This window comes from Choloepus didactylus, chromosome 4, assembly GCF_015220235.1.
Source record: "Choloepus didactylus isolate mChoDid1 chromosome 4, mChoDid1.pri, whole genome shotgun sequence".
Classification (NCBI taxonomy): domain Eukaryota; kingdom Metazoa; phylum Chordata; class Mammalia; order Pilosa; family Megalonychidae; genus Choloepus; species Choloepus didactylus.
Window position 1 is genome coordinate 33994441 of NC_051310.1, and position 24180 is coordinate 34018620.

At 48.0% G+C, this 24180-nt stretch overlaps 1 protein-coding gene across 2 annotated transcripts; it reads left to right on the plus strand.

Moving 5' to 3' along the window:
* The first annotated feature begins 730 nt into the window (after window positions 1-730).
* Window positions 731-23938, plus strand: TGFB3 (transforming growth factor beta 3). 2 transcript variants are annotated; one of them, XM_037832255.1, is made up of 8 exons: window positions 741-1709; window positions 2060-2207; window positions 9320-9483; window positions 9789-9918; window positions 15257-15364; window positions 17136-17307; window positions 19497-19650; window positions 20603-23938. In XM_037832255.1, exons 2-8 carry the CDS (start codon window positions 2102-2104, stop codon window positions 20759-20761), a joined length of 993 nt encoding a protein of 330 aa, XP_037688183.1. In that variant the 5' UTR covers window positions 741-1709; window positions 2060-2101; the 3' UTR covers window positions 20762-23938. The 2 variants fall into 2 exon arrangements, with proteins under 2 accessions (XP_037688182.1, XP_037688183.1); XM_037832254.1 differs by having other exon boundaries at window positions 731-2207.
* The last annotated feature ends 242 nt before the right edge of the window (window positions 23939-24180 follow it).

A 24180-nucleotide genomic window follows, 5' to 3' on the forward strand; every position in this document is an offset into this window, starting at 1 on the left:
CTGGATGACATTTCGGCGGAGAGCGGCTCCGGGAAGGGAGAGGTGCACTTGTACGCACGTCTGGCCGAGAAGGAGGCTTATTCCCCAAGGCTCGCGGGTCTTGTTTTTCTCTCCCTCTCTCCCAGCCTCTTCTCCCCCCAGCACCCTCCCCCCGCCGAGCCTCCTTCACTGGCGGCCTCGCCTCGCCAGAGGGCACCCTCGATCTTCCGGAAAACGCCACCATTTTCCCCGGCCCCTGGAGCGGCTCCAGGCTTCAGCTAGCCTCCCGACTCCAATCTTGTCAATGAAGAATCGGGGCCAGGAACGGCGGGGAGCTGAATCCAAGCCCGCTCCCAGGCCGGGCGGCACCCCCGACCGAGGCCCCGCGCTCCCTCCTGGCCCTGCCCCGCGCCCGGCGGGCACCGGGGCGGCCCCGGGACTGGGTCGGGGAGGGTGGTGGGGGTGCAGGGAGGGACAGGACGGACTGACAGCTGGCGAGAGGGCGAAGGAGCTGTGGGAGCGGGAGGGAAGGGATTCATCGAAGTAACTTTCCAGAAAAACAGTCAACGTGTAGCCGCAGCAGACTCCGAGAGGGGAAAAAAAGTCCAATGACCACGTCGAACGAGAGGCCTCGCAAAGTATTTTTCAAATGGCTTTTCCTGTGCCTGTTTAAAACATTAAAATCGTGCAGCAAAAGAGGCTGCGTGCACTGGTCCCTCCCTCCCCCACCCCAGGCCAGAGACGTCATGGGAGGGAGGTATAAAATTTCAGCAGAGAGAAATAGAGAAAGCAGTGTGTGTGCATGTGTGTGTGTGAGAGAGAGAGGGAGAGAGAAGCAGGAGGGAGAGAAAGGGAGGGAAGGAGAAAGCCAAGTCCAAGGGAATGAGCGAGAGAGGCGAGAGCTAGGGGAAGAGGCATAAGAAAGAAGGAATCCCAGCTTCCCGGAGTAGGCGTGCAGTGAACTGGCTTCTATTTTCTTTTTCTTGTCCTTTTTATTTTTATTTTTTAAGAGAAGCAGGGAAGAGAAGCAATGGCCGGGGGAGAAGACAAGCCGAGGTGCTGGTGACCCTGAGCCTCCAGGTGGATTATTGGGCCTGTCCTCCCCGCCTTCTAATTGCACATAACCCCACATCCCAGCCAATGAAGACGAGAGGCAGCGTGAACAGAGTCATTTAGAAAGCCCCCGAGGAAGTGTAAACAAAAGAGAAAGCATGAATGGTGTGCCCGAGAGACAAGTGTGTCTTGCACCGCCCCCACCTTTAGCTGGGCCAGCGGCTCCCCAGCCCTGCCTCTCCCCACCTACTCACTGGTGATCTGACTTTTTCTTTTTTAAACAATTTTTTTTTTTTTAATTTTCTTTTCCATTCTCTTTTCTTTTTCTCCTTCAAGGCAAGGCAAGGATTTTGATTTTGGTACCCAGACGTGGTCCTTCTGCTCCTTCTTTAAAAGACTCACTTTCTCCCCATCGCCAGGCTGCGTTTGGCAATATCAGATATCCGCTCTATTTATTTTTACCTAAGGAAAAACTCCAGCTCCCTTCCCACTCCCAGCTGCCTTGCCACCCCTCCCAGCCCTCGGCTTGCCCTCCACCTGGCCTGCTGGGAGTCAGAGCCCAGCAGAACCTGTTCAGACACATGGAGAAGAATCACAGCGCTACAAGGCACACAGTCCGCTGCTTCGTCCTCAGGGTTGCCAGCGCTTCCTGGAAGTCCTGAAGCTCTCGCAGTGCAGTGAGTTCATGCACCTTCTTGCCAAGCCTCAGTCTTTGGGATCTGGGGAGGCCGCCTGGTTTTCCTCCCTCCGTCTGCACGTCTGCTGGGGTCTCCCCGTCGCTAGGCCTCACCGCCCCCCCCCAGCCTCTCTTCCCGCTTGGCACATGAAGATGCACTTGCAAAGGGCTCTGGTGGTCCTCACCCTGCTGAACTTTGCCACGGTCAGCCTCTCTCTGTCCACTTGCACCACCTTGGACTTTGGCCACATCAAGAAGAAGAGGGTGGAAGCCATCAGGGGACAGATCTTGAGCAAGCTCAGGCTCACCAGCCCCCCCGAGCCATCGGGGATAACCCATGTCCCCTACCAGGTCCTGGCTCTTTACAACAGCACCCGGGAGCTGCTGGAGGAGATGCAGGGGGAGAGGGAGGACGGCTGCAGTCAGGAAAACACTGAGTCGGAATACTATGCCAAAGAAGTCCATATATTTGACATGATCCAGGGGCTGGCGGAGCACAGTAAGTCCCAACTCTTCTGGGGTGTCTTCTCTGGAGGGTCTGAGCTGGAGTCAGGAGTTTTGCTGAGGGGGTTGGGGGCTGGGGTGGTGCTAGCGGTGGCCACAGGGCAGCATGTCCCGGGGTTCACCACACCAGGGCTCGGGAGGTGCGATACCCAGTTGGGGCTGGTGGGTGGGTGGGGAGGTGGGCAGAGCCATTCTGGTAAGAGCCGGCACTTCTGGGAGGCCAGGAGCCCTGGAGCTGGGCGGCTTGCTGAACTCACATCACATCCTTGACTGATTTTAGAGTGGAATTACATTGCGCTATGCAGGGCAACATGTGCTCTCACCCATGCAGTCACGTAGGTAACAGTAAACATATGAGTCCAAGTTCTGTCAGTCTGGAGACCGGGGTCCCCTCACTTTCATGACTCATTGTGACACGTCTCTCTTGTGGTTTTTCAGTTTCTTGGGAAGAAGAGTACTTGCTCCAAATTCATGTCTGTCAAGCTTTTTGAGGCCTGAGCAAGAAACAACTTCTTGCTGTCTGGGCCTTTCAGGGGAGCTCACACGCACGCCCCATGGGAGCTGTGTGTGGTGGGGAAGGTACACGCATATGTTCGCATTTGTATGTACTTTAGGGCAATGCGTGGTCTTGCAATTTACAGTTGACACTTATATGTGCTCCAAATGGGCAGCTTCCAGGCCTGCGGACCCAGGAAGGGCAGGGTCGTGGCTCAGGAGTGTCCCCGGACACAGCCGGCCCTTTTGTGCATGTGTGTCATGGGGAGAATGGGTGGGAGGTGTAGCTGTGGGTGCAGAGGAGATGTGTATCTGGGAGGGAGACTTCCCTGGCAGCTCCCCAGTCTGTTAGAAGCTGAGAGGCTTCTGAGTGAGACGTCTGGGTGTGTTTGTACACGTGTGGAAGTCATGTGTGTTTACTGAACAGGGATTTGAAAAAAAACCCCAATACAAGAGAGAAATTTGGCAGATGTTGAGAAACTGACAGCCCAGGAGGGAGGAATGTGAGCCACTCGTGGGCCAGGGACTCTGGGAGCAGCTCTGTTTGCTTTTCCTACCGGCAGGTGTCCTCACCGCCCTGACTACCTCAGGCCTGGTCCCCGTGGGAGGTGGGCTGTGTCCAAGTGGGGGCGAGGGTGGGATGGAGGCGCAGGGTGAAGGCGGTCAGCAGGTGAACAGCAGGGGCTGAAAGGAAACCGGCTAGAGGGAAGGAAGGGGAGCGGGTAACCGATTGGTGGACCAGCTCTGGCTGAAGGTGCTAAAATCCTGTTCCGGGCAGGCCCACGCCTGGCGGAGGAGCCTGTGGTTTCTGGCGAGGGGCACCCACTCCTGTTTCCTGTGGCTGCCTGGAGCGCCCTTTCCTTTGGATGTGGCTGCCTTGTGGGGCGGAGGCAGGAGGATGAGGCAGAGTTAGTGTTCCCTGCCCAGGGTCCTCTGGGCGGGGCTGGCTCAGGGCCGGCCAGGGGCCCACAGTTCCCAGAAGTACCCAGCAGCTGGATGGCTGAGCCCCCCAACTCCCTGGGCACCCATGAAAGCAGGAGATGCTGGGCATGAATGTTAGAGGAGGGTAGAAAGCTGAGGCCGGCAGCAGAGGCCCAGGCAAGAAGGAAGCACTGGGGCCTTAACGGTCAGGTCAGGAGGAGGAGTCCCAATGGGGAAGATTCTGAGTCACGAGGGCCCACCCAGCCTGGAATCCTGAACCAAGAATGAATGAGGCAGATGGATGCAAGGGCACGCCAGTGTAAGCGGATATTGGTTTTGGGCATAAACAGTGAAGGGCCTTGGGAAAAGCCAGGGCAGGGGCCTGCAGATGCTGGGCAGCTCCCCAACTACAGCACCGGGACCTTGTAACTGCAGCAGGTGTGGGTGGCCCTGGGGCGCGGAGCAGTGGTCAGGCACAGGTTAAACCTGGCACAGTGAGCAGGATGCTGGGTGGGATGCCGTGGAGGGGCCAGGACCCAGCAGGACACAGGTGAGGCCAGGGAGGCTCACAGGTGCAAACAGGACGTAGACCCAGACTCCGTGCAGCTGTTGGAGGTGACACGGAGGCTGAGCAGATGCGGGCCTGGGCCCGCCCTGCAGCTGGTCAGATGCTGAGCCAGCCAAGGAGAGGCAGACACACCAGGCTTGCTAATTATAAAGAAGGCATTGGGCAGATGCAAACGCCCAACAGATGCTGCGTGGGAGCAGATAGCTATCATCAGAGGCTTGGGAGAGGGAAGCCTGTCCTCAGTGTGTTAGGGTGGGCAGGGGTGGCACTGGGTCTGTGGGGGAAGGGGAGGGGACCGACAGGGTTTCTGGATGACAACGGAGCTTCTGTTGGGGAGCTGATGAGATCATGTTCCCTTCCACATTTCATCACTCCCAACCACCTCCTTTACCCAGCAACAGACATTTGGAGGGAAATGACATTAGGAACTGGGGCAAGAAAACAGGGATCTTTCTAGAGAGGTAAAGTGCAAGAAAGAATAATTTCTAGTGGGGCAGGAGAAAGGGCACAAAGTGAGAGCAAAGAGAACAGGGCCCAACCTCTGACTCTGTTAATTCCCCTGTTTTACAGATGACGAGAGACTGAGACGTGTATCAGTTAAGTCATTTGCCCAAACAGAGCAGGGACTCTGACACATTTGCGTTCAGACCTCATGCTTTAAGCACTAACATCTACGTAAAATACACATTTTTAAGTCCTACCTTTAGGCTCCAATAGGAATTGAATAACAATGAAAATGAATCACATATAGGACCAAGCAAGAGATGACTGGAGCTATCATCTCAGTAACCCAGGTGGCAGATTATATAGGATTAACTGAATTTGTTTTTTCTTAGCTCTGCCTGATTTTGGCCAGGAAATTCATACTACCACAAACGTTCTACCAAATTCACTTAAAGTTTCCTTGTTATCTATTTAACAAAGAGACTCAGGCAGGTTAAGCAACTACAGCCGTGGGAAATGGGCAGGTAGCCTCTATGACCCTCAGTTTCTTTATCTGTAAGGTCAGAGCTAATCTCTCGACTCCCTTTCAGCTGAATTTTATGATTACATCTGTGATGATACAACACAGTCTTGCTGGGGATAAGGGCAGGACTCAGTAATCCTTTTTATAATTCTCTAGGATCTTTCTAATGGGAACTGAGGAGAGTCTTCTCTGACCGGTGTAGAGGGGAAAGGCACAGCTTTTTCAGTTCCTTTGTGATCCTGGTTGTCGAGATACCACAGTAGAGGTGTTTGTTTTATCTTCTGGCTTGTACTTCTCTGCATCTGGTAGGAGATTCCTGTTGTTTTTAGCAAAGGGCAGCACAAAGGCAACCAGCAAACCTAGAGCTCCTGAGCAAAGAAAAAAAAACTTGCTATTTTAGCGTTTCTTTTCTGGCTGAGTTTAGATTTTATTCATTCTGAAAAGTAAAAGCAATTTCATATTGAAATTAACTCATTTCCTCTTCTAAGTGCCAGTGTCCTCTGCACACTAGCTCAGTGTTTTCCAATGAGGTCCAGAGGCTACTTAAATGTAAGAAATGTGGATTCCCAGGCCCCACCTCATGCTCACAGAATCAGAATCTCCTGGGATGGGGTCCTGGGGAATCTGAATTTTCAGTAAGTTCCACATTGGTTCCTAAGTCCACTGAAGCTTATGATTTGGTGAACTAGAGCAAAACTTTTCCTTCGAGGGGTTGCAAACACAAGTGGCTACAGAGGCCCCACAGGTGGTGTGGATGATGTGGAAGGCAAGTCACAGCACATACACAGTGATGGGCAGCTCAAGACACCTGGCCTCGGGGTCAGGGCAAGAATGGGTTGTGCTGAGGGGAACCCAGAGCGCATGTGCCCTATAAAATAAGGGCAGCCACTGCTCAGCTTCTGCAGACTGTTTCCTTTGGGAATGTGAGTTCAGCTTGGCTAGATCTTACATTTCCCAGGAGGGTAGAAAATCCAGGTCTTTCTGTGAAATCTTCCAACTTTTAACATGGGCTTAATATTGTTTATGGACTTCTAATGCCAGAATTTTCAAAATGATGCATTGACCAGACAATGTTGATTACACTTAAAGGTTATCTCATTTAAAGGTTAAACCACTAAAACAGTGGTTTCTCAGACGTTGAGAACATCTGGAAGCCATGGCACCCTTTGCAGAATCCTATAAACTATGGTTCTCAACTCTTTCTGCACATTAGAATCATATGGAGATCTTAAAAGAAAAAGCTCCAGGCCTACCCACTCCAATATTGTCAGAATATCTGGGGAGTGGTCCCAGGCGTCAAAGGTTTTAAAGCTCCCCAGGGGAGTCCAATGTACAGCCAGGGTGAGCCGCACTGCCACACTGATATAAGTAGTCACATCATCGGAACCAGCAGTAATTGCACTAGCATGTATACACTAGGTGCATATAAACCCAGGCACACCTAGGTGTCCAGATGTCTGAAAACATTTTAAAAGGCAGTTGATCTAAACATGGTCAGCTGTTTCCTGGTTTTTCCATGCATACTCTGCATAGTTACTCTTTGCTTATTTTCTCTCCCTAGAACTTGCTTGCAGAAAAACAGAAAAAAATGGCATCCATAGATGAGTGCCATCAGATGACCTGGGTTCAAATCCCACCTCTGCCACCCACTAGCTGAGTGACCTTAGGAAAGTCATTTAACATCTGATGTTCAGTGTTCTCTTTTGTAAAATGGTAACTTTTACTTCTCATTCTCCTCAAGGATTGTTAGATGGTCAATTGAATTAATAAAAGCTTTATAAAATATAAGGTGATATTGTTACCTTTTGTTCATTTACTTATGCTATGACTCATTCCACACATTATTTAAAACATTATTAGTATTCAATGGATGTAATTATTAAGATTTTATTTGCATTTTCTTTTCTCTCCTAGGCAATTTTTTTAAAAAATCACCAGTGACTGTGTCTGAGCTTTGCTTGCTGGAGTCAACTAACTCGCAGTGTGGCTAAGACCTCCCTGAGACTCAGTTTCACCATCTGAAGAGGGTCACACTAGATGACCCCTGATGTCCCTTCCAACTCTATCAGAAATCTGATATACAGATCCCAGTGATACAAAAAAAAATGACCCTTCCTACCTCCTTCTTTAAATCTCCTTAAAGTTCCCTCCCAGAGGGGCCCATGTTAGGAAACAAACATCTAATTTATGGGCTGGAAGGAACAAGGAGGGATGGTCAGTGAATAGTGTCCTAAAGATTCCTTAACTCATCGCTCCCCTCCGCCACCCCCAGCTCCTGGCTTCCTACTGTCTTGACCCCACTCTGAGTCTCCTCACTGGCACATGCCATCTTCTCTTCCCCTCCTCCTTTTTACAGCAACGTGCACATTGCACTCATATACCCTTCATTCCCTCTTGCAGATAGTTACCGGAGGTTCTATTATAAATGAAGCCATATTGACGACAACGCCCTCAAGACCCAAGTACAATAGTACCTGAGTGGGTTGTCAGTTCAAGTGGCTTTTCCATGTCCAGAGGGTTACAAACTTGCAAACTTATAACTTAAATTGCTATCACGAATTCCTCGTTCTAGTTCTGGCTGAAATATTTTGGGGCATAATTGGCAGTATATGCTCTTTCAAAGCCAATTATTAACGAAGGCTTCATTAGCCAGCATTCACACATTTGTTTTCCTAACATCTGTCCCATTAATTTTTCCAACGACCAATGTCAGACCCACCAGATGGCGATTTCCAGAAACACTCACTCATCCTTTCCTAAAGATCAGTAGAACATTTGCTTGTTTCCAGGACTCTGATCCTTCCCGCCGTGTCCGTGACTTCCTAAGCTACCCCTCAGGCTGACTATGAACTCATTCCAGTCATGTCCACTATGTGTGGAATCTGGGTCTATGAGCTTGAATTTCAAGTTCCAGCTATTGTTACCATTTGTGCAGAAACATTTTCTCTGAGCGTCAAGGCTGCTCAGACCTGGAGGTTGTCAAGTGAATAGGAGCAGAGAAAAGACAGAATCCTTCTCTTTTCTGTTTTCTGGCTCTGAGCACAGAGAAAGAGCATTTGCTGCCTTCTGTCCTGTGGAGGTGCCAGAGGCTGGCATAGCATATGCCGTCCGGGAAAGAGACCCCTAGAGAAAGTAGCCCAATGGGGATGGATCAGCCCCATCTGGAGAGACATCTGTGGGTTTGCCAGCTTCGTGATTTGCTTCATTCGGTCTAAAACCCAAAGTTGATTATGTCACTGCACTGCTCCAATACTCTCCTTGGCTCCCTACAGTTGAGGGGATAAAATCCACCCCCTCAGTCTGATATTTCAGTCTCCCACAGACAGACCCCAATCTACCATCTTGACCTCTTCCCACCTGGCTCCAGTCTAGCTGTTGTGTTTCTCTTCCTTTCATTTCCTCTCTTCCCTGCTTTTGCTTCCAACAGACCCTTCGTGTAAAATTTTTTCCTTCCCCATCCTCAAACCCTATCCTCCTGCAGGGCCCAGATCAAATATCGCCTCTTGCATGAAGGGTTCCCTGCTCTCTTCCTCCTCGGAACTCCTCTGGCAACTCCTGGGCTTCTCCAAAGGCTCTCTCAACACATCCTCTTGGGTCCTGTTATTTGGATCCATGTATAATAACCTTCCTTGGCCAGTAATTCCCTTAAAGGCAGGAGCTTTGCCTATTCATCTTTGCTGCCCCAATTTAGAGGACTATACTTGGCTCATAGTATTTGCTTAACATGTGTCTGATGAATGAATGCAAAAGTGAACAAACACATGAATGAATCAACTAACTACAAGATGATTAAACTACCAGGGAGCATTACTGCTATTTAGAATCTATATTTTCTAAAGGAATAAGAAAAGCCAGACTGGAGAGCCTGACCGGAGTTGGGATGTCAAGGCCATGGGAGGAGGGGGCGATCATATTTGACTGTGCAGTGCTTAGTGCTGTGCCCTGGAGCCCTTGAAGTCTCACTGCTCCTGGCTCAGGCCTGTGTTTAAGTCCAGGGCCACCAAGACTCCACCAATCTCCACCTTTAGGTCGGAGGCCCTGGGCTCTAGGGCTGTGACAGGGGGGACCTTGGTCCCTTGGCGAGCGGACTGTTGACAGCACACTGCTCCTGGGGTCTCACACATGCTATGCCTCTCCCACCACTTTATCTCCTTAGATGAGCTGGCTGTCTGCCCCAAAGGAATCACCTCTAAGGTTTTCCGCTTCAACGTGTCCTCGGTGGAGAAAAATAGAACCAACCTGTTCCGAGCAGAATTCCGGGTCTTGCGGGTGCCCAACCCCAGTTCCAAGCGCAATGAGCAGAGGATCGAGCTCTTCCAGGTAAACCCCCTCCCAGGACAAAACAGCCCAGAAGGGAGCGCCAGCTCCTCTGCCCTATCAGCCTCCAGGCTGCCCAGAGTTCGGCAGACCTGGATTTGAATCCTGGCTTCTCCAAGTCTTAGTTTCCACATCTCCATCTGTTATTAAGAGGATTAAAAGAGCTAACTAACTAAGGTGTTGGATGGACATGGCGTTTGGAAACTTTTGGTTTCCTTTTGCTCCCCTAGCCCGCCCTCCTGTGTGGTGACACACCCCTGTGTACTCTGTCCCAGCCTTGGGCACTTACTCCTTTCTCTGCCCTGTAGATACTTCGGCCAGACGAGCACATCGCCAAGCAGCGCTACATCGGTGGTAGGAATCTGCCCACCCGGGGCACAGCCGAGTGGTTGTCTTTTGACGTCACCGACACTGTGCGTGAGTGGCTCCTGCGAAGAGGTAGGGTGACCCTTGGGATGGGCGCTTTGGAAGGACCCTCAGGTCCCTTGATCCTTCATGAAATGGGGGGAAGAGGGCCGGCCTGGGGGAGTCACAGATCTGAGCTCAAAGCCTCACTTTACTGTGGACTTTCTGTGTGTCCTACATCATTCACTCAACTGGTGTTTATTAAATGCTCACTCTAAGCCAGGCCCTGACAACTCAGCAGTGAGCAAGGCAGAGAAGCAACCCAGAGCTCATGGGGCTTATGTTCTGGTTAGAGAGATGCACAATAAACAAGTAAGCAGACTGATGAAGAACAATTTCAGAGAGTGATAAATGCTATGAAAAATAGAAGAGGGCAACACGAGAGTGAGAGGGTGGGGTCCAACATCAGATGGTAGGCCTGAAGGCTTCTAGGAAGAAGGAGTGTTGTGTGCTGTAATATGAGTGATGGGAAGAAGCCAGCTCATGAAGGTCAGGATAAAGGACATTCTAAGCAAAGGAAAGAGCAAGGCCCAGGCCCTCCAGTGGGAACAGGATGATTCTAACAGCAGCAAATAGTGAGCTGGGGTAGAATGGTGTGAACTGGGGTCAGAAGGGTAGCTGAGGCCATACGATCAGATTCCTATAGGGCCATGGTAAAGATTTAGGACTTATTCTAAGAGTGATGGGAAGCCATAGTTGCATTATAAGTGGATCTTGTGGCTGGGGTGAGATGATTTGGTTTTTGCCCTCAAAGGATTCCTCTGGCTGCCATGAGGTCAAGAGAAGAAGCAGGAAAATGAGTTAGGGGCCATTGCAGCAGCTGGAGGAGAGCAGTGGGCTTAGACTAGGGCAGCAACAGTGGAACAGCGATTATAGCTGGATGTATTATATATTTTGGACGTAGAGTCAGCAGGACAGGCTGATTACCTATGGGGTGTGAGGACACAAGAGGATTGAGCATCTGGGGTGGTATCATTTATTGAAATAGGGAAGACTGGGAGAAGAAACAGGTTTGAGGGCAGGTTCTGATTTGTCCAATTACATTTGAAAGGTCTGTTAGTCATTTAACTTGAACTATCCAATGGGCATATCAAACTTCACACATCCAAAATATCTCAACCACTCGTCTGTTTCCTCACCTGGAAAATAAAGTAATGGCTCCTCCTGTGCTCTTCTAAGGATCAGATGAATTTGAGATAACTTCATGGCTTCCAACACATTATACAAGAGAAAACTTTTATTATTTCAGATAGGAAGTGAGGCTCAGAGAAGTGAAGTGGGTTGGCCAAGATCATCCAGCCTAGACTAGGTCATGGGTCTCCAGGCTGCCAGTTCGTGGTGTCTGGCACCTGCTCTGCTGTTTCTCTCTCTTCCTTACTTGGCTGGTACAGCTTGGTCCAACTGCTGGGGGTATATACGGTGGTCCCATCTGTTCCCCCCCCCCCTTTTTTTTTTTTTGGCTTTTATAAAGGGGGTTTATTTGATTACAAAGTTACAGTCTTCAGGCCATAAAATGTCCAAAGTAAGGCATCAACAAAGGGTAACTTCACTGGAGAAAGGCCATTGGCATCTGGAAAACCTCTGTTAGCTGGGAAGGCATATGGCTGGCATCTGCTTGCTCCCAGGTTGCCTTTCAAAATGGCTTTCTCCAAAGTGTTGCTCTTGGGGTGTTTTGTCCTCTCTTAGCTGCAGCAGCATCTGGGCCTGTGTGGCTCTTTTTAAAGTACTCCAGTGATCCAATAATGATCCACGCTGAATGGGTGGAGCCCCACCTCCATTGATCCTCTCCCTTTTGCAAAGCGTTTTCTATTATCGTCAGCTTCGGTAAAGCCACTGTCCATCCACAGACTGATGCTGAGAGTCCCTGGAGCAGGTGGATCTTTCCACATCCTTGGTGTTTTAGGAAACTAGTGGTTAGAGCTGTAAGGCAAAGAACACACACTGCTTAACCTGCCATATTGTTTTAAATTTAACTTGTGGTCAATATGTATATTTTTTCAATATTTATTAAAAGTCAGGGGATTTCACATAAAACCTGGACTTCTGGCTTTTCTAGACAAAATTGAACAAGTTCCTGGTAACGAGCCACCAGAGATGAGTTGCAGCCACCTTTTAGATGAGGCAAGAATTCTTCTGATCTGTCCCCATCATTCCCTGCTGTTCCCCAAGAGTGAGGCTGCCAGTTTCAATTCAGCATCACTTTGCTCACTTACATAGCCTGCCTGGGCTCTGTCAGCATCTGAGTGTGCAAGCCCTCAACTAAGGGGTGTTGGTCGGTGGCTAAACTGGCAGATTCTGGGCTGGAGGCCCTGTACCAGCTCCAAAGGTATCTGGGAATTCCATCCTATTCCTCCTACCAAACATGCAGGCAAAAGCCTAGGAGAACCCAGAAGGATCTGCTGACAGTAGCACTGTCGGGAATTCTGACTCAGACAGCACTCCGCCTAGAGCCTGACATGGCTACAGAAAGGAGAGGCTGGGGAAATTAATCTCTTAGCTTCCCTGTCTGATTTTGATCAGCTCCACCTGGATTTCTTTGAAGCCCTGGGCACTTGGAGTTCTTATTTTCACAGCTGCCGAACTCAGTGAGACGTTTGCGTTGAGAATGATTTCCATCCTCCTTGAGACATCAAAAAGATAATTTCGTAATAAAACCTATGGGTCCCCCACCCACCATCCCCACCACTGCCAATTCTGAGGTTAGTTCTTCATTGGAACCTTCAGTTCCCACTTAGGCAGATGCTACACACCCTTCCCGTGGGGGAATCATCACACAGACCTTTACTTAGAGCTCATGAGTCTCTTCAGAGTTCATGTTCCCAATAAGGCAGGAAATGGACTCCAAATGGAGCAGTTGGTGCTGTGGATGGATGTGTAAACTGAGTCACACGTATGCAATTCAGTAACCTGCGGAGGGCCTATGGAGCCCCAGGCACCCAGGCTGCTTTCTGGTCCCAGAGCTCACTGGGTCTCCATCCAGGGTTAGAAGCCCAGATCCTCCTACCCTCAGGCTGTTGCTCATCCCGTCTGCTGGTTCTCTGTATGCAGAATCCAGGTCTTCCCTAGCAGGCTGGGCAGGGAGCATTCCCAGCGTGGTGGCTCGGGATAGGTGGAACATTGGGAAAGCACAACCATTTTGCATCTCAGTGAATGTGTGGGCATCCTCTCTGGTGGTCTCTGTTGCCCCCTCCTTGTCTCTACTAAGAGTGTGAGCTCTGGCCCCAGGCTGCCTGTGTTTGAATCCTCGTTCTACCACTTACTGGTTGGGTACCTAGGACAAGCCATTTAATGTTCCTAAGCCTCCGTGTCTTCCTCTGTACAGTAGAGGATAATCAGAGCCCTTGGTTTGTAGGATTAGTATAGAGTTTAAAGGAATTAATGCATATAAAGTGCTTAGAGTGTGCTTAACATGTAGTAATGCTCAACAAAAGTTGGTGATTGTTGTCATTATTCTCTGAGCCCTCAGATACCTTTAGAGCGCAGTGGCCAAGCCGGGCCACCATCTCCTGCTCTAACTCGCCCCAGCACATGTCTGCACCTTGACTTTCTATCACACAGAACCATAAGTCACCCACTCCAGGTCTTTCACAGCCTACCTTGAACCCTTCTGGGAAAAAGGAAGTACATTGTGTTGTTAGCCCATTTCAACTACCCTGGATCCTTCCTCCAGCTGTCTTAAATCAGGAGGAGGACACATTCCCATGCCTGCGTCTCTGTTCCCTTCTTCTCTAGCTGGGGCTCAACTGCTTTGTTATACTAGTCTCCTCCACCAGTGCTAACCTTGTAGAAGAGAATCTTGAAGCTCAAGCAGATATGAATGTGTCCCAGAGCCGCCCTGACTTGGGGCAGGACTAACCTGGTTGGGTTCTGGAGTGTATGGAAAAATGGATTGGACATCCAGGCCTGCCCAACAGTGACTGGAATCTCTGGACTTGGACTTTTCTGCCTGTGAGAAGGATGCTGAGCCAGCTTGGACTCTTTAGGGTTTCACCTGGTGATGGCTTTCAGGAAGGCCCCAGGTTGTCCCCAAGGCCAGAAGTTCATTCAGAACTTGGGTGTCCTCAGGGAGCAGTAAACCAGTCAGCTCACTGAGATGCTGACCCTGAATCCAGAGGGTGCCATCTTCCATGACCTTTTCCATGGATGACCACAGCTGGCTGCTGCCCTGTGATCATAGAGCTCCCCTGATTGACTATCACCCCCTAGAATTGATGACTTGCCAGATCCTACCTGATTTTCCTTGCACAAAACTACTTGATCCAGTTCAAGCTTTTCAGTTACTAGTTACTTCTTCCTTTTTTTCTTCTACTTCAGTCAGTCCCTTTTACCAGTTTCTCTGCCTCTCTGATTTTGGTTGCTAAAATATGTGATCCCTCTACTAACAGGCAAAAGGGCCAGAGGTGGCCTTCTTTCATCAGAAAGCCAGTCATCTAATCCTGGCCACTCCAGGATTCCTCATGCTCATCGTCTTTGAGCTCATATTGCCTGGATGCTTGGCCACAGCCTCTGTCGTCTCCTCTTGCCCACTTCCTAATTCCACATCTTCCAGAGCTATCCATCTTCCCTTGGTGAGCCCTCCACATTTCTGCCTTCCCTATAGAGCTGAACAAGATTCCCTAAGAAGAAACTGCTAAGTAATTTTCATCTCATTATATCCCTGTTCCTTAAGGAAAATATGGCCAAGTGTTACCATGACTTTCATCTTATCCTGTCTTACCATCTTACCACTTTCTCTATGCCCATGATCATAGCCCTGGTGGAACTGCTGGCATCTTCTGCCTAGACTGATCCAGCTTCTTGTCTGCAGGTGACTTTGCCTCTAGCAGTGATTCCTGACTTTAAATCCTGTTTCTCAGACTGTGCCAGTTTCCACCTGGTGAACTTTGAATCGAGGTGAAGACCCCGGAGGTCTTCAGTTACCCCTTTCCCTGGTCTCCTCCAGCCTCTCTGCCTCTTCCCTTCATCATTCCTCAGGAGGTTGACTTGAATATCTCCTCTCCCACCAAACACCTAGGTAGTCTGACTGTTTTCTTCCCATCCTGTTTTGTTGTTCTTTTCCCCAGAAGTAGGTAGGTGACAATTTTCTCCTAAAACCATCCTTTGAAAAATAGCTAACTTTTGCAGTTCTCCTTTGTGATGCCAACTAGTTCATGCTTCTATCTGGTTGTTTAAAATTTAAAAGAAACATACCTGGAGTATGGCAATGTGTGAAGGTTCACTCTTTTTGGAAGTATTTTCTGTCTCCTATAACACTCAATATGACTCAATTCCTATGAGAGCAGAGGCTCTAGCCTACTCTTGAATGGGTTGTAGACACACTTCCTCATCACACAAAGTGATTTTTTCACCAATTCTGTCTCTTATTTTGCAGAGTCCAACTTAGGTCTGGAAATCAGCATTCATTGTCCATGTCATACCTTTCAGCCAAATGGAGATATCCTGGAAAACATTCATGAGGTGATGGAAATCAAATTCAAAGGTAACAAAATGGATGTGAGTGGTAGGGTGGGTGGGGAAGTTAGTGGAGCAGGATAGAACAGGAAATGCCTACCAGATCCCAAGAAAAGGAATCAAGCTTGCTCACAGTCATGGCCAACTATTTTGTACTTGAGTAATTCTGCTTTGCCACAAAAGCAATGAGCGTGATGTTCACCTTATAGATATAGAGAATACAGTAGCATCTGGAAGCCAGTGGGATGCTGGGAAGAGTGTGGTGGAATTAGGTAGGCCTCAGCTCTTTGACCTCTCTGAGCTGTCAGTGAGATGAGGATGGAAGTACCTCTTTCACAGAGTTGTTACACAAATTGAGATATCAAATATAAAACATGGTGCCAGAGATGCTCAACAAACAATGGTTCTCTTCCCCTTCCCTAAAAGAAATTGGCTTTGGTGGCCTGAATGTGCGTGCCCTGACTCCTGGGCTCCCTCACCTTTCCAGATGCCGCAGAGTCCACCTAGCCTTGCCCAGGAGTCATCTGGGCTTGTCTGAACCCTCCTGGCTCAGGATGTTTTGCCATGGTGTTTGTCTCAAGATTGCTAAGTAGTTGAGAGTCATTTCTGTTTCTTTCTATATGTTCCTCACGAACTCAGTGTAGAGAGTCTCTGGATTTCAGGGAAGTTCTCTTTTCTTTCATAGTCCCATTTTGGGTAACTGAGGTCAGGTATTTGTCCAAGGTTGTGCAGACTCAGAGGCTGGTCTGGGCCTCTCTTGGCTCCCTGGGCAGTCTTCTTAACCCTCCTGGACTCTAGTGCAGAGCTCTGCTAAAAGCCAAGGATCTGACATTCTAATCACAGACCCTTGGGCTCAGAAGACCTTGGGAGTCCTTCCCTAGAGGCCAGAGTAAGACAAAACCCTCCCACTTACTGAATACTTACTGGTTCAAAAAGATTTTCAGAAAAGGGCATTGGCGATCCAGGTCTCCCATTTATGTCACAGACCTGGGGCCCCTTCCTGAGGTCCAAGTCCCTCCTGTCATTATGTAAATTAGAATCCTCAGCCACCTGTTCTCCATGGAGATGAACCACAGCTGGCAGCTGTCTTCCAAAAAATATATCTCCATTCAGTTGAATCAGTCCTCATGATGATGAAATAGCAGATATTCTTTCCAGAACTTGTTTGCTAAGCTGTTGATCATATGCCTCATTATCTCAGCTGAGTTTTGTAGCGTAAATACTTTTAAAGCCATGAGTGCAATGCAAGTGTTAACAATGATTCAAAGTATTGTTCCTCTGGCTTCCGGTCAAGCTGTATTCAACTGTGACATCTTCAGTTATAGAGAGGACTTCTGTGCTAGCATGACCAATTCAGAGTATAAGAGGGAATCCACACCCCAGGATTCTAAGTCTCAGAACCTAAACTGACAATCCAAAGGTATGTCTAACGTCCCCACCCAGTGACAGGGAGGCTTCATGAATCATGAAGATTCCCAGGAAGCATCTCAGGAAGAATTTCTGGCCTTTTGGTAGGTTTACGTACAGGGGTTACCAGGGGATCTGAACATGGGCATCTCGAAGCAGCACCCTCACTATGATAATCAAGTACTTTTGATACTGGTTCCTTGACCCAGTCTTCCTCTGCCTGCAGCTAGACTTTAGAAAGAAGCTGCACTTGCACCCTGCCCCTTCCTCTCAGACTGCATTGTCCGTCCTTCTGGGTTGTGCTGAGGAGGAAAGAGAAAGCAGCCTCCAAGCACTCATCATCCCCCTGCTTTCCTGAGAGAGGAGGCTGTCTCCTTCCTTCCCTTCTGCAGGTGTGGACAGTGAGGATGATCATGCCCGCGGAGATCTGGGGCGCCTGAAGAAGCAGAAGGATCACCACAACCCTCATCTAATCCTTATGATGATTCCCCCACACCGGCTCGACAACCCGGGCCAGGGGGGTCAGAGGAAGAAGCGGGCCCTGGACACCAATTACTGTTTCCGGTGAGCCTGGGCCCACACGGGGGCTGGGAATTCCCAAAACAACATCTACTGCGTCCTCCTGTGGGTCAGGCCGCAGACCCAAGCCACACTCAACTGGGTGACCCTGATGCTCTTCATAGGCATCTCCAGGAGAGAAGAGTTAAACTCTCTCATGAATTCCTTTTTGTTTTTCTGTAAGGGCCTGGATAAAGTAAATGAAGAAAAGTCTATGAGGAGGAGAGTGTTGCTACAACAGTTTGGATTGGAGAGGCTTGCCTGAAATTTCCATGGAGTTCATGTTTTAAAAGTACTTGTAGGGTGTGTGTGTGTGTGTTAGCAAGATAAAGATAGAGACAGAGATAGATAGAAATAGAGATAGAGATTCATGCAGAAATTTCCATTAAAGAAGTGCTCAGTTCCCTGTGAAAGGCTCAAGGATACTACTGGATGAGATAAAATATGACAGTGTCTATTTGCAGCTAAGGAAACCAGCAAACTAAATCAGAAATAATTGGGTAGTCACTGGACAGAGTTTAAAAAAAAAAAAAAAAGCTTAACTTATTTAGGAGTAGTTCAGCTCTCATTTATAAGGGATGGTAAAGCATGCAAAGTGCTGAAAGGAAGAAAATGACCACATCTGTGAGAAGGCTAAGGACAAAATGCCTGAAGAATTTAGACCAGGGTGTTCCTCCATGAGTGCAGGAAGGGTGCTCGGAATGTTGTGGAATCTGAGCTGAGCCTTTCTGGATGAGTGAGGTTTGGGTACACAGGGCCAGGGGAGGAGGAAGTGCTTCCAGTGAATGAAGGAGCAAGAGTAGGTGGGTGTAGCTGGAGAGGAGGATGCCTGAATGGAGCCAGGGAGAAGGGATTGTAAAATCTTTAGAGTTGAAAACCATGTCTTATGCAGGACATCTGAATGAACTAGGGCTGCTGAGTTTGGGGAACAGAAGGAATAGGAGAGGCAATGTAGTTGCCTCCAGCTATCTGAAAGCTGGCACGTAGATTTAAGTGGCTCTTAATTGGTTAGGAATGCTCTGGGCTGCAGGTAATAGTGGCTTAAATCATACGGGGATTTCTTGTTCCCAAAAGCCTGTAGCAGCAAGTTCAGGGCTGGTCTGGATGCTTAATTATGCCATTGAGGACACAGGCTTTTTCTCTTTCCAATCTGTCATGCTTAGAGTATTGGCTTTTCATCCTCTAGCATATGGTTACAAATGACTGCAGGAGCTCCAGGTATCCTGTCCATGTTCAAGACAGGAAGAAAAGGGGAAGGAGAGAGCCACTAGCTCTCCTTTTCCATCTGTTGCTTTTATAAAGAAGCAGGTATCTTCTTGAGAACTTGTCCTCACCCCTGCATACTTTCCCTTATGTCTGAGTGGTCATTATTGGGTCATTCGAACAACTTTACCTGCAAGGGAGGCCAGGAAAATGAGTCTCTGGCATTTCAGACTCTGTAGCAGGAGGCAGCAAAGGAGAAGGGGGTTAGACATGCCTATTGAACAGATAACCAAGAGTGTCTGCCTCAGATTTGCTCTCAGAACCTACAAGAAGCCAGATTTTGGCCAATAACTGTCTTTAGAAGTAGCAAGTTATAGTCTCAGCAAATACTGAAGCAGAAGTTAGATGCTCACTTGTATTGCCAAATAGATTTCTGTAGGCAACAGAATTAAAGGGGCCTGATAATCATGTTCTGGGAATCATGACTCTAATAGAAGGATATGCCTTGTTTTGATTAGATGGCCTCTAGATTTCATCTACTACAGTATGCAAGCTGCATAAGCTTAAGACTTCATTTATGGTTGGAGGCACATTAGGAAGTAGTAAAACTGACCTCAACAAAACTGAGTTGGTCATTCACACTTAGTACTTGGTTTTATGTGGAGCACTTTATGTCCCTGTTTTGATTCAACCTTTCACAGAAGCAAGTGATATAAATGGAGGCAGAGCCATCTTTGCCTCTTTTCTCTTCTTCATGCAGCATCTTTATCTACCTTTTATGTCCTTAGGATACTGATCTTCAACATAGAAAACTGTCTTTGTTTTCTTCAGCCCCATGAACTTGAACTTGGGATTCCATTCCTTAGTGCCACCTCTTCTGATGGCTGGGAAGGACTCCAAGTGAAGATATAAAGGCCATTCATTGTGAAGTTCCTTTTATGGGTGGCTTCCTTTTAGGCTGATTTTCTAAGTTTTTTTCTTTTTGGTCGTAGCAACTTGGAAGAGAACTGCTGTGTGCGCCCTCTCTACATTGACTTCCGACAGGATCTGGGCTGGAAATGGGTCCATGAACCCAAGGGCTACTATGCCAACTTCTGCTCAGGCCCTTGCCCATACCTCCGCAGTGCAGATACAACCCACAGCACGGTATGGAGCAGGGCTCAAGCCACATGGGGCACTGGGGTGGAGCCCACCAGGCCACTTGTTAAAAGAATGAATGAAGGACTGAATGTTGAATAAGTGCATGATGATCTGGGGTGAGTAAAATCCCTCCAGTTAAGGACCTGATCTTGGCACCCAGGCCCAACTCTGATCACATTCTGCCCTTTAAAATTCCTCCCATGGTTTCAACCAGACCTCTTATTTGCTGTGTCTAAAGCTTTTGTACCATGGAAATTAATTAGCTGTCACATGCCACCCCAGATGTAGCTACATGTCAGAGATGTGCATACATACTTGGCATGGGAACCTGGGATAGAAAGACTTCTACCATTAGTTAAAGAACACTAATTCCAGCCTCTTGAATGTAGAAAATTTATTCCAGCAGACAATGTAAAGCATTTAAAAGAAGCTAAAGTGACTGGGGAGAGAAAGTGAGGGATTCAGACAAGGGAGCTCCAAGACTTCTGAAACGAGTCTTTCTCTCAAGGGGAATAAAAAATAGGGCTAGTAATTTGTGAAGCATGTTTTCTTATAGCTCATTAGAATTACACTCTGTCTGGGGTTCCACACGCTGACACCTGTTAAATGGCCCAAGGCAGTGTTTAGTGAGAACAGTTAGTTTCTCACCAAAGTGATCAGTTACAGCTAGGAAAATCAATAGAGGAGTGTTTTCATAACAGTTAAGAGGATTTATGTATCAATTTAAAGTTCCACAATAACTGTTAAATACTTAAATGGACAGCCCTCAAACAAGGGGGGATGTTCAGCGTTTTGTCTTTATGGATGAACTGAAACTATCACTCACCCAACCATATTGCAACAATTACTCTTAAATAGTTTCCGTGTCCATTCTATGGTTGCTCAGTCTCTGGAGCAGCTCTTAGAACTTGTGGAGTTTCCTGCACTTCCACCCTTTAAATGATGCATCCCTTCCCAGGTGCTGGGACTGTACAACACCTTGAATCCGGAAGCATCTGCCTCACCTTGCTGCGTGCCCCAGGACCTGGAGCCCCTGACCATCTTGTACTATGTTGGGAGGACCCCCAAGGTGGAGCACCTCTCCAACATGGTGGTGAAGTCCTGTAAGTGTAGCTGAGACCCCACCTGGACAGAGAGGGAGAGAGAACTGCCACTGCCTGACTGCCCGCTCCTTGGGATACACAAAAGCAACAGACCTCACCTTGAGGCCTGGAGCCCACAATCTTCGGCTCCAGGCAAATGGCTGAGATGGAGGTTCCCTTTTGGAACATTTCTCTTTCTTCCTGGCTGTGAGAATCACTGTGGTAAAGAAAGTGTGGGTTTGGTTAGGGGATGGCTGAACTCTTCAGGATGCACAGATTTTTCTGTGATACAGACAGAGGTGATGGGGATAGAGAAAGGATGGCAAGTTGTCACGGCGTGCGGCAGTGGGATTTTGGATTCCTGAGGGAGGAGCATGGGCAGAGAAAGGCCAGGACAGGACCAGACGGGAAGACACTTCTGATCTGAGGTCAGATTTGCTCATCGCTGGATAATGTTGGACAAGGCAAGCATTTCTCTTCAGACAGGTTACCAAGACAAAGTCCCAGAATTGTATCTTGTACTACCTGGGATTAAGGGCAAACCTGTTATTTTTGCAAATCGCCCTCTCTACATCAATCAGGATCATGGGCCATTACAGGGAGAAAATCCAGGTAATGTCATTTCCGGTACCATCAGCCATATTGGGCCCTGTGGGCATGCTGAACTCAGAAGCAGAGAGTGGGAATTAACCCTCTCCTTTCTGCCCTCGGGGTACCTTCTCTCGCCTTCTTCCTCACTTGTATTTGCTCTTGGACGTTTGACTAGACACCTTCCAGGTCAGGGTGTGCATATCTGGATTTCGGGTCTGTGCAGCCTCGGGATATTATGGGTTCTTCTTACACACTCCACCTTAACCCCCAAGACCCTGTGTTCATTTGGTGATCCTGGAAGCAGGTGCTCAACATGTGAGGCATTCGGGGAAGTTGCACGTGTGCCATACACTGACTTGGCCCCAGATGCATAGACTGAGGTATACAGACAAACACAAATATTACTCTCAAAATCTTTGTATAAATAAATATTTTTGGGGAATCCTGTATCATTTCATCTTCTGGAAGATTGTTTCTAGAATAGTAAAAGCCTTATTCCAAGGCATAAGTCTGACTCGATAAGTATTCTTAAATACCTTTTCTTAATTCCATGTCCACATCTACTAATCAGAGGTAACTGGAATCTGGGGCAGAAAATCTCTCACATCAAATACATGGCTTAGCGTGAATGCCCTGGGCAGTGAGCTGCCTGTGGTGCCTTCTGCCATCTGGGAAAACTGTCCTGTTGTTTATGTTCCCTTCCTTCTTGCAGGGTATATTATGCAGGGTATATGACAAATTTGACCTCCAGATAGCTATGGATGTAATCATTTGGTGTTAACCTTTGCATATAGACATGTGTTGGTTTGTACATTCACTCTAAATCAGCAACATTACCATTTAAAAAAATCTAATCCCACCTTCCCCAAATCAGTTGTGAATAGAGCAAATGTCTGTGGCAAATGGCCTAAGAATATGAGGTTAATTTAGTTATCATGTTAAGCCTAAAAGAATTAACCAGGAACCTATTTTCAGACAATTGGGCCTCTTGTCAGTGATCTGGGGGTGGGAGAGAGAAAAGTACAGCTCCATATTTCTTTTTTGAGGACACAGATCCCAGAGAAATGCAGAATTCTATTGTGGTCTTCACATCCACCTGCAGCAGCCTCTGCAATGAATGAGCACAGAGCGAGGCATCATCCAGTAGCTCCTGAAAAACATGTTCCTCTACTGAGGTCATTTTACCATTGGGGAAAAAGTCCCTTTGAAGCTAAAATTTGCAGGTTGAAGAGTCTGTACAATATGTGCATCCCACTGTGTATGTGGATAGGTATGTACCTCATTGTTCTCCCAGATGGAATTCCTGCGTTTGGTCACTGAGACTTTTTCCCCTTCTTTGTCTGTGCTCAGCCAATGCTAAGGGCTTCACGCTTGGCCTTCATCCCACATGGCACCCATTTACTTCCACTGCACTTCATGGGTTTGTCCCTGTCCCTAAAGTCATGGCTGGTGAGACCGGGCTCTATCTCACCCAAGGGGCCCTGTGGGTACCGAGGGGGGATGCAGCACCCCTGGCACCACAGCAGCTGGCTGCTGCTACCCGAGCCCATCCTCCTGTGGCAGCCATTCTCAACTTTCAGTGGGCATGAGAGTCACCCAGGCATTTAGTAGGAAGGAATAATTTCAGGCAGCGGCTCTAGAAATAATCTTTAGGACTGGAGTAGGATCCAAGTTGCCTAAAAACTACATTTTGAGAAGCACTGCATTACAGCTCACTTAGGTGGCCCTTTGTTGAGGCTTAAATAAGGAAGAGAAAAATAATCTTTCTGGTCTCAGAATCAACCTCCCATTTTATCTAACCTAGTATGACATTGATATAATGTTGGCCTTTGAGTCATCCTACTGAACCAAGGCAACTTGATGTGCCTCCTGAAGGTTTCCCAAAGAAAACAGAACACAGTGATTACAGATATTCTTTTTATGGAAGAGCTCTACTCTTCTCTTAATCAGCAGATACAACAGGCAGGGGTCTGGAGTGCAGCCTCCCCTTCCACATATCACAGGCTCTACAGATAACTTGAACCATTATCTGTCCGTCTTTAAAAACACATGCTTGTTATAGAGGAGAAAGAGGAATGCTGGAAATGATAGCACTGTTTGAGGAAGGGTCATATGATTTGTCTGTTTATTACCAAGAGAAGTCTAGTACTAGGGAAAATGACTTGAATGCACTTGAGTAGGTGAAGAGAAAGACCTGGAGTCAGGTCTTAGCACCTGATCAGTGCACGGCGAATGCAGTGAGAAATTACCTTGAGGATTCAATCAGCTGGTTACCTAGAACAATTCCAAGCACTCTAGTTGGTCTGAAAGTTCTTTACCCAGGCTCATATCCTCCCTTTCCCTTCACAAGATCCATATGATGAGCTTCCCAAAACCCCTCCTTTCCCAATTCTACCCATCAGCAGGGGACTCTGAAGGAAGTCTACTTTGTCTCCTAAGTCACAACCTAGTGAGCGGCTGGTTCTCAAACTCCTATCCAGAAGTCGCAGGAACAGCTGGAATACATTCTCTCCTCTCTCTTGCAACTGACAGACTTCATCCCTCACTAGCAAACACGAGGCTACAAAGCACCCAAACTTTTGTTTTCATTCACTAAGGTAATAAAGCCCTTTTTCTCTCTTTTTGGGTGTCAGTTTTCTTTTTAGATTTCAACTCTGGGGGTACAGCAGCTTGTTGTAGAAACCCCAGACTCTGGATTCTTACCCAATAACTCCCTAAAGCAGCTAAATCGATCCTTTAGTGGGCTCTGCAGCCCAGCTCTGACCCTCTTCTCCAGCAGAAGCCAGAGAGAGGATCTAAGAAAGGTGAGGAAGCAAGAGAGCAGAGGGTCAAGCAGAGAGCAAGTCAGGGAGGCTGTGCTGCA

Excerpts from the sequence above, each read along its gene's own strand:
- TGFB3 (XM_037832254.1), top strand. The coding sequence starts at position 1,718 with ATGCACCTTCTTGCCAAGCCTCAGTCTTTGGGATCTGGGGAGGCCGCC. Across the intron at positions 2,208-9,319 it reads CCAGGGGCTGGCGGAGCACA|ATGAGCTGGCTGTCTGCCCC; the intron begins GTAAGTCCCAAC and ends TTATCTCCTTAG. Across the intron at positions 15,365-17,135 it reads GATGGAAATCAAATTCAAAG|GTGTGGACAGTGAGGATGAT; the intron begins GTAACAAAATGG and ends TCCCTTCTGCAG.